Source organism: Fringilla coelebs, assembly GCF_963513975.1.
Source record: "Fringilla coelebs genome assembly, chromosome: 1".
NCBI lineage: Eukaryota > Metazoa > Chordata > Aves > Passeriformes > Fringillidae > Fringilla > Fringilla coelebs.
This window is the reverse complement of record NC_140028.1, coordinates 39609358-39623187: the sequence shown is the minus strand read 5'-3', so window position 1 is coordinate 39623187 and position 13830 is coordinate 39609358. Positions and strand designations below refer to the sequence as shown.

Here is a 13830-nt window from a genome sequence, read left to right as displayed (position 1 = left end):
GAGAAAAAATAGCACTTCAGAATTTTTGCAGTTAGGATGAAGAATTTATTGTATGTACAGTTAAGCAACTCTACTGTAGATGTAGTTCCTCTTTAAAGAAAACGAATACAGTAATCAAAATAGTTCTAGCATGGAAATTACAATACAGACTGAAACTTGACTAAACCAGAAAATAGTTATTTGACTTGAAAGAACACAGAACCTGAAACAACAAATCGCAGTTTGCATCATTAACCAAGGACAGTAAAAAACTGTACAGTACAAGCAACACGTTACAATAAGTTATGACAAATAAGGCAGTCTTTCTCATTTAGGACAAAAGGGATAAAGGGAAAGGTATTAAAATCTCATAAAACCACCATATCTCTTTTCCATCTCTGGGACTTCTTTGGAATAAGTTTCCCCATCTTCTTCTGAAGGGAGAATGGATTCGGCAAAGCGCTTAAGGAACCCACCATATCGTTTCTGGTAATCCAGCCACCACTCTGGCCTGCCCACTCTTCTCATGAAGCCACCGTATCTCTTTTGCAGCTCTTTGGCCTCGTCTTCCAATTCAGGGCTGCGCTTTGTGCTTCTCATGAAGCCTCCGTATCTTTTGCTGACATCGCCGTCATTTTCATTTACCTCTCGATAGTGCGCCGCTTCGGGGTTATCCCCTGTTCCTAGAAGCTCCTTCAGCAGATCAGAGGAGTTGGCAAGGGCATCGTCATCTGAGTCTTTCTTCATAAACCCTCCATACCTCTTAGCCAGGATTTCTCCTCCATTAGCTTCATCCTCTGGTTCTGCCCGATAGAGCTCATCCATTTTCTTCATGAAACCCCCGTATCTTTTCATGAAGCCTCCGTACTTCTTCGCAAGCAAATGGTTCTCATCCAGCTCTTTCTTGTCTCCTGGAGCAATGTTGCCATCCTCAGAAAGATCCAGCTTTGCCAGTTGCAAGAGCTCCTTGCAGGTCTCCCAGGCTTTGGCAGAAGGCAGTTTTCCTTCACATTCTAGTGTACATGCCTGAAAAATGGATGTGGTTTGCTGAGAATTACTTGATAGCTACTATCATCTCACTATGACCTTATCTTAGATTTACTTGTTTATAAAAGAGCATGAGCGAGCCTCTGTTTATGAGTGGCTTGGAAGAAATGCTCTTTGGGAACAGCTGGTTTGGTACCTGCCTGTTTTGAAGTTCTTCCTATCCCTCTCTGAAGGACAAGGTAGTCTCCACTGTAAGAGACAGACTACCGGATAATATGAATTGTGGGTCCTCTATGTCAAGGTTGCCACTAGGCTTCTGTTTCAAAGGAACCCAGAAGTGCAGTTCCTGTATCTCCCTTACACTCGTGTGAGTTACGATTTATTTTTTAAAATTTGCTAGTGGGAAGCTAAAAACCAATTGTGGTTTGCTTCATAATGCAAGTGTAGAAATGTATTCAATCTTCATAATTAAAAGTATCATTCAGAAACTTCAGAAAAGCTGCCCAGCATGGTCATTGCAAAGAAGCCAGCTGTACTGCACTGTTCAGAATCTTCAATACACAGCATAGCTTTAAAGGCTGTGTGTTGCCATTTGTTTCTCATTGTGGAACAGATCATTCCAACATGTACCAACAGAAATGTAGAAATACAGGCTCTCTTAGGGCAGGATCAAAGTTCCATTTTTGCTAGCTGGAAAGCAGTGACCATCAAAGAGATGGAAAAAAAATCCTAAGCTGTGTTGTTTCTGACTGTATTGAAAAATTGTCAGGCTATAGCACAAAAAGAGCTTTCAGTACCTTATGCATATCTGATAACCTGTCTCATGATGATAATACATGGATTTTAGCTACTATTATCTCTCTTGTGCCAGGGGAATTTAGTTCTTGTGCAGCCATACCCTTCAGTTGTAAAATAAGGTGATTCCAGTGTTTTCTCTTCTTGCCTGTGGTTTTCTTACCACAATGGGTAAAGAAAAATCATCAATATTTTCAATAAGAGAAACACTCATTCTGACTATAGATGATGTGTTCTAAAGATCCTAACATACTTTAAAATGTGAAATTAAACTCCAGTACAGCTCTGATAGCTTACAGTCTGTCCACTGCACAGTCTGTCTCTCCAGCCTCACTTTAAGAAATTTAAATATGACTTTTTTGGTATGATCACAAGAAAATTAAAGGGATTTATATATATTGTAACACAATAATTTAACTGGCACTACATGCTTATTACTATATATTATAGTCATGCTGTAAAGAGAGTAAGATTTCAGCTTCAGTCTGACTTTGGAATTGCTCTAAATCAAAGAGAGAATAGGTCTCTCCCTTTCTCAGTTAGTTTTAATGACTTCCTATTGTCAGATGAAAATACTTCATAAGTGTGAGTGACCAGGTACAGTGCGAAATGTCTCATATCTAACAAACACAATGTAATAAATTCAGCTATTATGTTACTAGATACTAATACCTAGAAACAATAGTTTCCAAAAATTGTTTGTACATGTTTCACAAATACAAGATATGCTACATTGCTTCTTTACCTATTTAGTTAATAAACATTCTTACAGAACAGAACTTCGATTCTTTCTTTAATGACTACTGAAGGTGTGCAAGACAGAGTGTCAAAATAGACATGCAGAATATATACTCTGAAAAGCCCTCCCTCCATAAGGGCAAACTACCACTTTTTTACCCTAGTTGACATTAAAGCTAAAGTTTGATTGAAAGCTAGTGTAAGCAGAGAGAAAAAAAAGAAAAAAGAAAAAAGTAGAGGGAACTGTTTGGCCAGCTGTCCAAATAATATTGCCCTTCTGAGACTGCTATGGTTAAGAGCTCTTGAGCTTTTGGAGTAAGTAGAAGTACTCAGTGGTTCCTAATTCTGTGTAAGGCTAGAGAGCCAAGTCCTTCCTTTTGCATGATCCCAAGTAACCAGTGACATGAGAGGAACAAATTTTTAAGATCATTTAGATGTGCCGAGAGCCTGATGCCTCAATGTGTGTGTGTTTGAGGTCAGGAACAACCGATGCCACTGGCAAAGTACTTGGCAGCCTGAGTTCCCACCTTCTTCAGGAAGGGCTGAGGGACCCCAGACTTTCACTGACCCCGATCTTTAAATTTCAAGCTGAATTGCCTCTATGACTATTCTTTAAAATTATTTCAACATCATAAAAATGACAGATAACCCCCACCCCCCAGTCCCCCTCATTCCGGACTTAGCACGATTTGACTAAGAAGCCAGCATCTTCCACGGGCATACTCCTAGCGTTGTGCAGCACCGTGCAGAGAGGAGAAACAGCGAAGGTACTGCTACTCAAATAGGCTTTAAACCCACTTTTTTTTTTAGTGAGATTTCAGGCAGATCTTTTCAGCTCGACAGCCGTCCTGCCCGGAGAGAGCTCATCTTACCATGGAGCCAGCGGACAAGGGTCGGGACCGGGTCGGGACCCTCCCTCCCGTTCTGCTCGGCTTCCTTCCGTCCTGTCGGTGCTGGAATGCCCCGGAGGGGCAGCGACCCCTCCTTCCCTTGCAGAGATGCCCTCTCCGGTCGGATTTCCTCTCCTCCTTACGTTTTCATTCGACCTTTTCCTGGCTCCCCGCGGGGCAGCTCGGCGGTGCCGTTCGTCCCCATCCCTGTCCCCGAAGGCCGCCGCTCGCCATCGGGCAGCGGGAGGGACGGGCAGGCTGGGGGGGCTCCTCGGGGCGCTCTGGGTTTGTATCAGCGCTCTCCGCTCGCTCCTCGCCCTCTGCCCAGCGCCTCTAAACCCGCTTCTCCCTCTCTCCCCTCTTCAGAAAAAGGGTCTTCCAAGCGACCCCCGTCACTTCCCCCACTATTTACTTCTCTTATTTTCCTGTTTTTCCCCGCTCCCCCTTTCTTCCCTTCAAAGTTAGCGGGGAAGCGGCCCGGCCGCGGGGGTTCCGGGGCGCGGAGGCGTTCCCGGCCCCGGTGCCGCTTACCAGGGGGTGGATGCCGGCGCGGGGTCCCAGGTGGTAGGCGCAGGCGGCGCAGTCGCGGCCGCAGTCGGCCCGCGCCCTCGGGAGCAGGCAGGTGCTGAGGGCCAGCAGCGAGCAGCCGAGTCTCAGGAGCAACGCCATGGGGCTGCGAGAAGGAGAGGTCAGCCGGCAGCCGCCGCCTCCCGCTCCCACCCCCGGCACGGCCTCGCCCCAGCTTCGGAGAAGGAAAAGGCGTCGTGAAAGGGTTCAAGCCAGCTCCGCTAAACTCACGCTTTTTAGAGACCGGGTGGTTGCGCTTGCGAGGTAAGCGGGAGCTTTAGCTAAGCGGGCGCTTGGCAGCTGCAAGGCAACTGACCTGCGTTCGGAACGGGAGCGGACCCGGAGGATGAAGAGCCCGGAAGATCCCGTTTGGTGACAGCGTTCGTCCCCAAACACTTTATCCCTCCCTGCCTGCAAAAGCCTGCACCACAGCGGGAGAAAGGGACGTACCGCGGAGCGGCACGGACGGGATCCCGGCCCCTCCCGGGATGAGTTTCCCACCGGGACACCCCGAGCATCCTCCCCGACACCGGCACCAGCCCCGGCAGAGCCGCCCCGGCCCTCCCTCGGTCCCGGCCGCGGGCAGAGCAGCTCCCTCACTCACACACACGCTGCCCTCGGGGCTCCCGGGAGTTGCCGAGAAAGAAGCTGCGCCTTGCTGAAGCCTCGGCGTCGGAGCCACTAATATTTATAGCGAGACCGAGCAGCCTTCGGAGAAGCCCCGGGGGAGCCAGGCACAGCCGGGCCTGCTGGCAACTCCAGCGAGGGCGGCTCGGGGGGCGCCGAGCCGAGCCCGCTGCCGGGGCCGGGCGCGCCGCTGCGGAGCGTGTGCGGGCGGCGGCGGCGGCACTTTATAATTCGTGACCGCGGGGAGAAGGCGGCCTCCCCCAATCGCCGTCGGGCTCCCGCTGACGCGGCGACTACGACATCCCCCCCGGCACCACCGCCCCGCCGTCCGTGACTCCAGCGGGGCTTGGGATGAGGGGGTGTGTGTGCCCCTGCCGTCGGGGAGGGGGGGATCGGGGAACCGGCCCCGCCAAAGTTACCGGGGGAAGTTTTCGTCGGGGGCGGGCGGGGAATGAGACAGCGCGTGAGTCATGCGGGGGTGGGCGTGAGGGACCGGGAAAGGCGCCCCGAGGCTGCGGCAGCCCCTCGGGGGTAACCCCGCTCCCCGGGGCAGCGGAGGCAGGCTCCCGAAAGAGCCTCGCACAACGCGGAGAGTGGGACTGCGTTTGGGAATTTTTGGTATGGGGTTGTTTTTTATTGTATATTTTTGTTTGGTTTGGTTTTTTGTTTGTTTGGTTTTTTGTTTGTTTTTAATTCTTCTTTCCTTCTTTGTTTCCTCCCTCTCTGTTACTCCGCCAAACCCCCAAGCTGTTGTGCTGAGAGTTCTTGCTTCACGTCTTCTGCCTCTCTCCCTGAGCCTCAGGTGTAAAACCCTTTGGGGGAAGCAGAATTTATTAGACCAAGGAAGAAGACAAGGGTTTTAATTTGAAACTATTGGAATTCACTAGTGTGGGTAGATTTGCATTGTTGTCACAATTTTGGTGCTCGGGAAAACACAAATAGGAATGAACCAGAGACAAGCAAACCTTCCAAGCACTCCTACAAGGTTCTCAAGCACAGCAGCTAGGGCTGCTCACTGTTGTGCTCTGACTGACATCTTGGGGAACAGGCATAAAGCAATGACACTGATCCCTGACACCTCTTGTTTGTAGAGGGCTCTGCCCCACCTATGCTCAGCTGCATTTCTTTGTCAGATGCCAGCTTCTGCTTCCAACCCCAAATTATTTATAGCTAGTTTATATTAACTTGATTTTTTTCCAGCATGGTTCTTCAGTTAAAAGAGCATTTTCCCTCATGCTAGTGTGTTTCTGGAGTGGGCTTATTCTTTATGGTCCTCATTTTGCTGAAGTGAACAAGCTGTGCTCTTCATCAGTCTGTCCTAAGATGTCATGTGAATGTTCTGCTCTGCATTTGCTTTGGTTGGAGCTCATAATTTCTGTGCATGAGTGATGGGAACAGAACACAGTATGTCAGTTGAAATTTCATTAGGACAATAATGCGTAATTATGTTCCCTGGAGGAAGAAGACACCTCAATTTATACCTCCCCAGGTTTCATTTGCCTTTCCTGATGCTGCAGTACACTGATGCCACACAGTCACTGAGATACAGCCAGATCTTTATTCTTTAAAAGTAAGAGGAAATCCAGTACTAATACTGCATGAAAATTGATTTTTTGCTGCCTTGTCTTTACATCAACTATCAGACTCAGGTTAAGGATGCTCAAATGAATGTGTAAATTTTTTCAAAAATACATCCATTCAAGCCAAAGGCATTGCTCTTGCCTATAATCAATGTATCTGAGAAGGGAATCAGGCTCTCTGTTTATGCAGTAATATCAGCCAACTTTGTAAGTGAACCCTCAAGAGAAGAGGTAGACATTTTATAAATCATCCCAGTGGGTATATTTATGTTAGCATGTGAGGGATCTACATTTGGAACAATGAGCAAATTGCTCTGCCACTGAATCAGCAGGATTGCTTTCAAGTTTGTTCCTGAGTTGGTTAGGGAAGCACTGACTAACTCCAGAAGTGACACATTTGATGTCTCCTTTGCTGTAAAGTTGCTCAGTACAGGCAGAGCTATTTGAGATGGACATCATCAGAGCAGTCCTCTGGGTCACTTACCGACTCTCAGCTCTGCCATCATTTATTGGCTTGCACTCTGGTAGTCAGCACGGTGTGACAGGACAGACAGCCCAGCAGTGTCATGACTGCTCCTCCAGCAGCGCACACGCCATGTCCCTGGGCTGAGAGGCTGCTGCTTTCATCATTCTGCACAAGAGCATCTGTGCTCAGCCAGCTCACTCAGCTCCTCAGCCTGCCATAGCCTTCACTACTCTGTTTGATGTCACTCATTGTGCCCAATCTGCTCATGATGAACACCAGCCAGTGTTAGAATCTCACTGTGTACAGAGGCGCAGATAATCCCTGTGGGTAAAATACAGATTATAACAGGAAAAGATACAGGATGAAGTAAGAGTAAAGCATGTAAAAGGACCAAACAAAAGTCTTGTAAATTCTGTCTAGAAGTGAACTAGTGAAGAGGGTTATTTTACTGTGCATAAGCCTTTTGCCTGAAGGTGGGAAACAGGGAAAAGGTGGAAGAGATCTAATGCGAAATGCACATCTGCAAGGGCATTTTCAGCAAGTGAGAGAGAGAGCAGAGGTATCTGTGTACAGACAGCACTGGGTAGAAGAAATCCAGCTGTAGCTATTACAAGTACTACAGATATCCCTGTAGTACATGCAACTGTAGTACAGTATCTCTTTGTTCTGTCTGCATCTTCCTATCTGTCATTTTGCATTTTACCTGGTTCCTCTCTGTCATTGGTCCTCATCCTACATCCTTATGGAGGTTGTAAAGGAGTCCCCAAGGCCTGGCAGAGCTGAGAGTGGGAAGAAGGTCCCAGCTGGACTCTTGTTTTACCCTTTCCTACAGTGCCTGCTCCACAGAGTCCTTTCCTTCCTCCTGAAAGACGCTAATATTCATGGAGGATGTGATACAAGAAAGGAGTGATGTAGAGGATATTTCTTGAAGAGCTCACTTTTCCCAGTGTCAGCAGATGAAAGCTCTGTAATTCCCTGCCTGAGTTCAGTTTTGTGCAGGGAAACTATTCTTTGCACTGAGAGGATGAAACAAAGAGAGAATTTAGCAAATTTTGCCAAAATACTACAGAGCAAAAACTACATGAGGAAAATTACTCACTGTAGGCATGGAGGGTAATATTTCCTCTGCAATGGTGAAGTGAGAAACAAAGAAATAGGGAGACAGAGAAATAGAACACTTTTCACAGCAGTAAAGACAATAGCTTGTTGTTTACTACTAATGTTATAATAAAAATATCCTGGTATTGATAAAAACTTTAGCATTTGTATAATCCAGAATTACCACAGACACCAACTGCTTTTAATCTGCTATCAAAACACACCAGCCAAAAGAAAACTGTTCTTACAATGGTAGTGCTTGCAGTGCCAAGGGCCCCATTGCCCTATGGTTTGTCTAACTCCCAAACTTAAGATAGAATGAGGTGAAGCTAAGATGAAATTACCTTCATTTTACTGATCAAGAACACAATCTGAGTGAATTTCTGAACTGTACCAAAAAATGAACAGCTGAGTTAGAAATGGAATCTCTCTTAGAATTCACATTGGTATCTTTTCTTCAGGACCAGCTTTCCTTTCCAAACTCTACTCATCATGCTAATCAAGCTGCTACAACGTCATTAAATGAAGATGAATTAATATAAATATGAAATAAACATGCTTTCAGCACCTCAAGCAATCCTCCTCACCACATAGAGCCTTTTTGATAGAATTGAAGAGTAGGGAATGTTGAGCAGCATGTTGATTATTTTCTTCAGCTCAGCGTAAAAGGTCACAGTATTTCTTAGGATTAAACAGTCGGGTTCCATTTATCTCAGCCTAAATGGGCTTAATTTTTAATGGGAAAATACATAACTGGTACCAGAGCCAAGAAAGACATTGCAGGTCAATGTCTTATACCAAATATAATCGAAGTAATTAAAAAACATGAGTTATTAATCTGTATATACAAGACATGCATTGTTACTTTTTAAATGTCTTTATTAAATTATGTCTAATGTAAGCAGAGAGGAGCTGTAATGCAGAGAGGCAGTCAATTACAGTTGATATGCATTGCCTAAAATGTACCTTTACAGGACAGAGATGTTGCAGTGCTTCCCAGATATCTGTATATTCCTTAATAAATGTCTAGGTGCATCATTTAAGATATGAAAAAATAAGATCTCAATGATGCAGATATTCCTGCTCAGAGCTGCTGAAGGCAATCTTGTATGAAGAACTGGAATCCTAAACTTTGTATCTTAGATGAAGCCAGCTCTTATTAATATTATTTTGGCCTTTGAACAATTTACACCTCTTTTAGAAGGCAAAGCTGTGAACAGATCTGGTGGCAATAAGGTGATATTTTCACAGAAAGAGCACTGACTTCTACTGTCCCTGCCTAGTGGTTGATGCCATGTAGCTTTGTAAGGGGAGAGGAGCCTTCATGCTACTTTATCTGAGTGAAATAAAGAGTGTGACATGCATTCAGAATAAGCATGCAACAAATGCAATTATTGGTGCATTTATTTATCTGGAATTGTATCAGACAAAGTAACAATGAAGCAAAGGATTTTATACTGTTCTATAGAAATACACAGAGATTTACTTTATTACATTTGTCTCTGTTTCTCAGAGACTGATGAAGATTTCTGAGATCAGGCCTGAACTGCAGTAAATAGAATGTGCTGCACAGTGAATAGAATAAACTGTAGAAAGACTTCCTTAAACATATTTGTTATAGAAGCACTGTTTTTGTCATTTATACAGAGGCAATGGGAGAGGTATTTCCAATAAAATAAGAAGAAAATTGGGTGCTCGGTAGCAGAATAAATTGTGATGGAATCCAGACACTGTGATTATTATTTAAGACAATAACTACTCCACATAAGTGGAACGATTTATCCTAATTTTTCAATTAAGAAAACTCATCCATGAATTAAAAAGGAAGTATTAGACTCCATCTATGAAAAGGATTTCAGTGTCTAATGCATATGTGGAAGGATTAGCTGAAAATTGTAAATGAGAGATTTTGATCACTTCACTCATACTAAGAAAAGCAAACAATCAGAATCTAAATAATGTATTTGGAGTGTGAGTTTCAATTATTTTCTCATTATTCACATGGAGGCAGCAGAATTTTGGAGCTTTTTCTCCAGTTCCAGCCTTACATTTTCACTGCTAGTATTTATTGCCCAGCTGGGGTGTGCTGTGTTCACACTTTAGCACAATATGCAAAACAAGTTGTTTTTGCAGGCTGGAGCTGTGAGGAGAGCCTGGTGTGTTACATGCAGGCAGGGTAAGGGCTGGCTGGGTTCCTCCTCTCGGGGCACAGCATGGTGCTGCAGGGCAGGCAGAGGCGACTTGAAACTCCCACATTTTGGGTGCTTCAGAAATGTAGCGTGAAACGGTGCTGGTGGTTGCTGTGATTTCCAGCAGCTCAACACCGAGTGTTTTCCAGGTGATCACTGAGCTCCCTCCTTCCCACCCCACCAGGGCCTGAGCACCAGCTCCCTCCTGGCTTCTCTGGGCCACGAAGGGAGCAGCAGGGGGCTGTGTGTACCTTCCTCTTCTGACGGAGGGATACCCCAGGGGTGATGGGGATAGCAATAAGGGACACACTTCATTTTGTTACACCTCTGCTGGAAATTCCCTTGCTAATGCCTGGGGGTCTTTTTGCCTCACAGCTTGCTGTGGCTGTGCAAGCAGCATTGAGCCTCTTGTGCTCTTACAACATATCTTGGTCTAACACTGGTCTAAATTCGTCAGCTGCAAAAGCAACTTTTTGCTCATTGAAGGCAGAGTCCACTCCAGATTAGCTGCTGTCACAGTTGTAATCCCTGTGGAAATGCAAATACTAAATGGATGATGTTCATGCAAAAAATGGAGTGGGAAAGGTACAAAAACACAGGGTTCTCACAAAACCATATCAAAGGTCCATAATTTTTCTTTCGGATAAATGATTTTCAGTTGTTTTATTCAAATTGGGTCCCCAGTTTTGTTCCAGAAACTGGTTTCCATAGGAAAGGAAAGGTTCAACTTATCAAGTAACCTAGCTAGGAAGTGGAAGAAGATGTTGACATAAAAAGGATCATAAGAGCATTTAAAAATGAAATAAGAAACATTATCATCACATTGCCTCATTTTACACATATTTGACCTGTTCTGCTGGCCATTGTTTGTACCTCTTTGTGCTTTGCATTTCTATTAAAAAACCTGGAAATTCAACTCTGACCTTTCCCTTCTCAGATTATTTTCCTTTCCTTACGAGCTGCTTGCTTTATACTTGAAAGTCATTTCATTTCTCCTGCTGCATAATTGAACACTTCAAAAAGTAAAAAGCGATCTCAGCCAGCTGAGTCCTTATTGCTTTTGCTGTGGCAAGCTGGTGAAAATATTTCATGAAGGTTGAAGCATTGAATTTGACTGGGGTCTAGGTTTGATCTGAAGATTGAAGAATTTAAGGAGAATTTGGGAAGATCCCGAATGGCTTTGGAAGCAGAAGAGTTACCATGTTGAGTGAAAATGGAGGTGCAGTGACAGTGCACAAGAAAGGAAAATGACAGGTGTGATGTTTTTGATTATTTTGAGATGACATAAATGTACTGGAGAAAATTGCCTTGTGGTTGACTCCTTTCCAAAGTTGCAAAGGGGCGTCTTGCATTTTGATTGTTACGTGTCCTTGTTATTATGATATCTAGTTTTTCCTTGTCAGTTGGAAAGCTTGAAAAATTAGGGTGGCAACCACTGCTAAAGTGGAGGTACGATACAAGGATATTTTTAATATAAAAATACTCACAATGGCATTTCCACACAGTTAACCAGCACTGTCTATCTTGGCAAAAGCTTTCTGTGCCACCTCAAAATGGTGAATTCACCTCTTCCTTCTAATGTAAAGTAACTGCTACCAATTGGGACCTGATAATGACTAGCTTGGCAGCATTTTGCTAGACTAAGTAATTGATGCCATTTTATAGCCTCTGATCGTGTTAATTCAAATATGAGGTATAGTATTTATACTTCTAAGACAGGACTTAAAAATCAAATATGAGTTATAGTATTTATACTTCTAAGACAGGACTTCTAGCTTAGGGGTTTGAACTTCCTTTGGAGTATCCCTTGCCTACAGTGGTACCCTCGAATTTAATCAGCTGTTGTGTTCAGACACATAAGGTAAAGAGACTGGTGTGTGTGCTAAGATCTCAGAAAAAAAAAGAATATAAAATAATGCAACTCTCACAGTATTAAAATACTGATGTATTTTAAGCAGTAATAAGTTGTACTTCAGCTTGCTCAAGTGCATCAGCACCTTAAGTATAGATAATGTCTACTTCAAGTCACAGTTCTAAAGTGGTTTTGGGATTAGGCTGGTTTATATCATTAGGTATTCCTCAAGCTAACAATATTTCTCTGTCTTTTCTGTTGTTTCCTGCTGTGCATTTGCCACTTCTCTGCAGGCAGCAGTGCTGATCAGTGCCTGAGGCAGACACTGTGCCTGGTTCTGAGAGCATCCTGGTAACTGCCTTTCCACCTCACCCATATCTTTAAAAACAGTACTGTACTGCTGGTCAGCTGTCAAAAATATCATTGTCAGGGAGCTCTAGGCAAGGCTGACCACTGTCACCAATCTGGTCGTGCAGCTCCTGGCTTCTGCCCTTGGGCACAGAGCTGTGCATTATCTCACAGCTGCTGTGCTTCCCTTTGGAGATGGGATGTATATTGTACATGGAAGAGCTGACTGTTGTTTTGAGCCTTAGCCCATTGATTTTACTTATTTAGGCAGTGCAGAAACATATAGAATTACCTGAAAGTGGAGGGGTTCCTGACATGGGAACAGATTTTATTGCTGACAGAAAATGCCGGCCAGTTGCCTTCTAAACATGGGTGAGATGTCAAATTTTTTTCTCCATGGTGCATTTCTGTTTTTGTTAGGAGAATGGTGGAGTCTCTGACAGCACTCAGAAGCTGAGCTTCTGGTTCTTCTGTTAAAACCATAAATGAGCTCAGAACAGAGCTGCAGATGGGATGCTCAACATGACTTGCATGCATGTAAGCCCAGTGAAAGGCCTTGTGAAGTAAAATAACTATAAATCAGCAAACCATAATTATGAATCAGTGAAATGTAGAAAAGATAGAGCTCATGAGGAAAAATGTCAGAGAAAATGCTTAATTTATGTAATTTCCAAGAGTTTCAAAGTGTAGTTTTTGCACAGGTCTGCTAGACACACACAGTTCCAGTGATTTCTGCTTTATCTTGTCTGCTGTTTCCTTTAGTCTTTTGGATGTCTGATGACCTCCAGGTTCTCTGTGTCCCAGGTGGAGCTCCCTGTCTCCAGGGAGTGTGGTGCGGTGTGCCATGACCAAATGAAAATCTCCTCCAAACAATTCTAATTAAGAATATAGTGGTAGCAATAGAAAAAAAGAGATGGGACAAACTCTACGGCTCATCATATTTTTAAATTTTGCCAATTATTTAATCTTATCATGAAAATCTCTATCATGAAATTATGAGGTTTAGTCTGATGTCCATATTCGTGTTATCCTTTTCATGGGCTGTTGAAAGGTACTCTGGAGGAAAGAACTGATTCCATAGTCTAAATGTGCACTTGAGGCCAAGAAAATAATTACCCAATCCCTTTTAATAAAAACGTGCTCTGTGTGGAGATGACCAAAGTTTGAAACCCAAGGCTGGTGCTCTGAGCCTGGCTTGACTGTTTAACTGTGATGAGCTGCACTTGTTTCTGAGTTTCAGTGTTTTGACTTCAAATCACACCTTCCTTTCTCCCACAAGCTACCTGCCTGCTCTGCTAGGATTCACAGGAGTGAGCACTTCCTATTTTACACCTGCAAAGTTTTTCATCAGAAAGTTAGGCAAGAGAATTCTAATTGAAAACTTATGATTTAGGGACCCTTTATAGGCTGTTATGATCAGTAAGCTAATAAGGAAAAAATTGAAAGCAAAAGGCAGGGCAATTCAGTGTTAATTTATTTGACATCTATGTCTTAGGTATGATTTATGAGAATATTTCATAGTACAATACAGTAATCTTATTACATATCTTCAAAGGTGGAAACTGTAATCTGAGCATTCGAAATACTCTACAAAATGGGTTGAGAATACTGAAGAGGGAAGTAAGTTTTAATTCTTTAAAGGGCAAGTACATTTTAAATTAATCAGATATGGATTAATTAGTTTTTGTTTACGGCAATAAAATGCTGAATTAAA

At 43.8% G+C, this 13830-nt stretch overlaps 1 protein-coding gene across 1 annotated transcript; it reads right to left on the bottom strand.

Moving 5' to 3' along the window:
* Positions 1–339: 339 nt before the first annotated feature.
* On the bottom strand, positions 340–4058 carry PENK (proenkephalin; the record flags this gene model as incomplete). The annotated part of the gene is made up of 2 exons (XM_084212550.1): positions 340–1005; positions 3921–4058. 2 exons carry the CDS (start codon positions 4056–4058, stop codon positions 340–342), a joined length of 804 nt encoding a protein of 267 aa, XP_084068676.1.
* Between the last annotated feature and the right edge of the window lie 9772 nt (positions 4059–13830).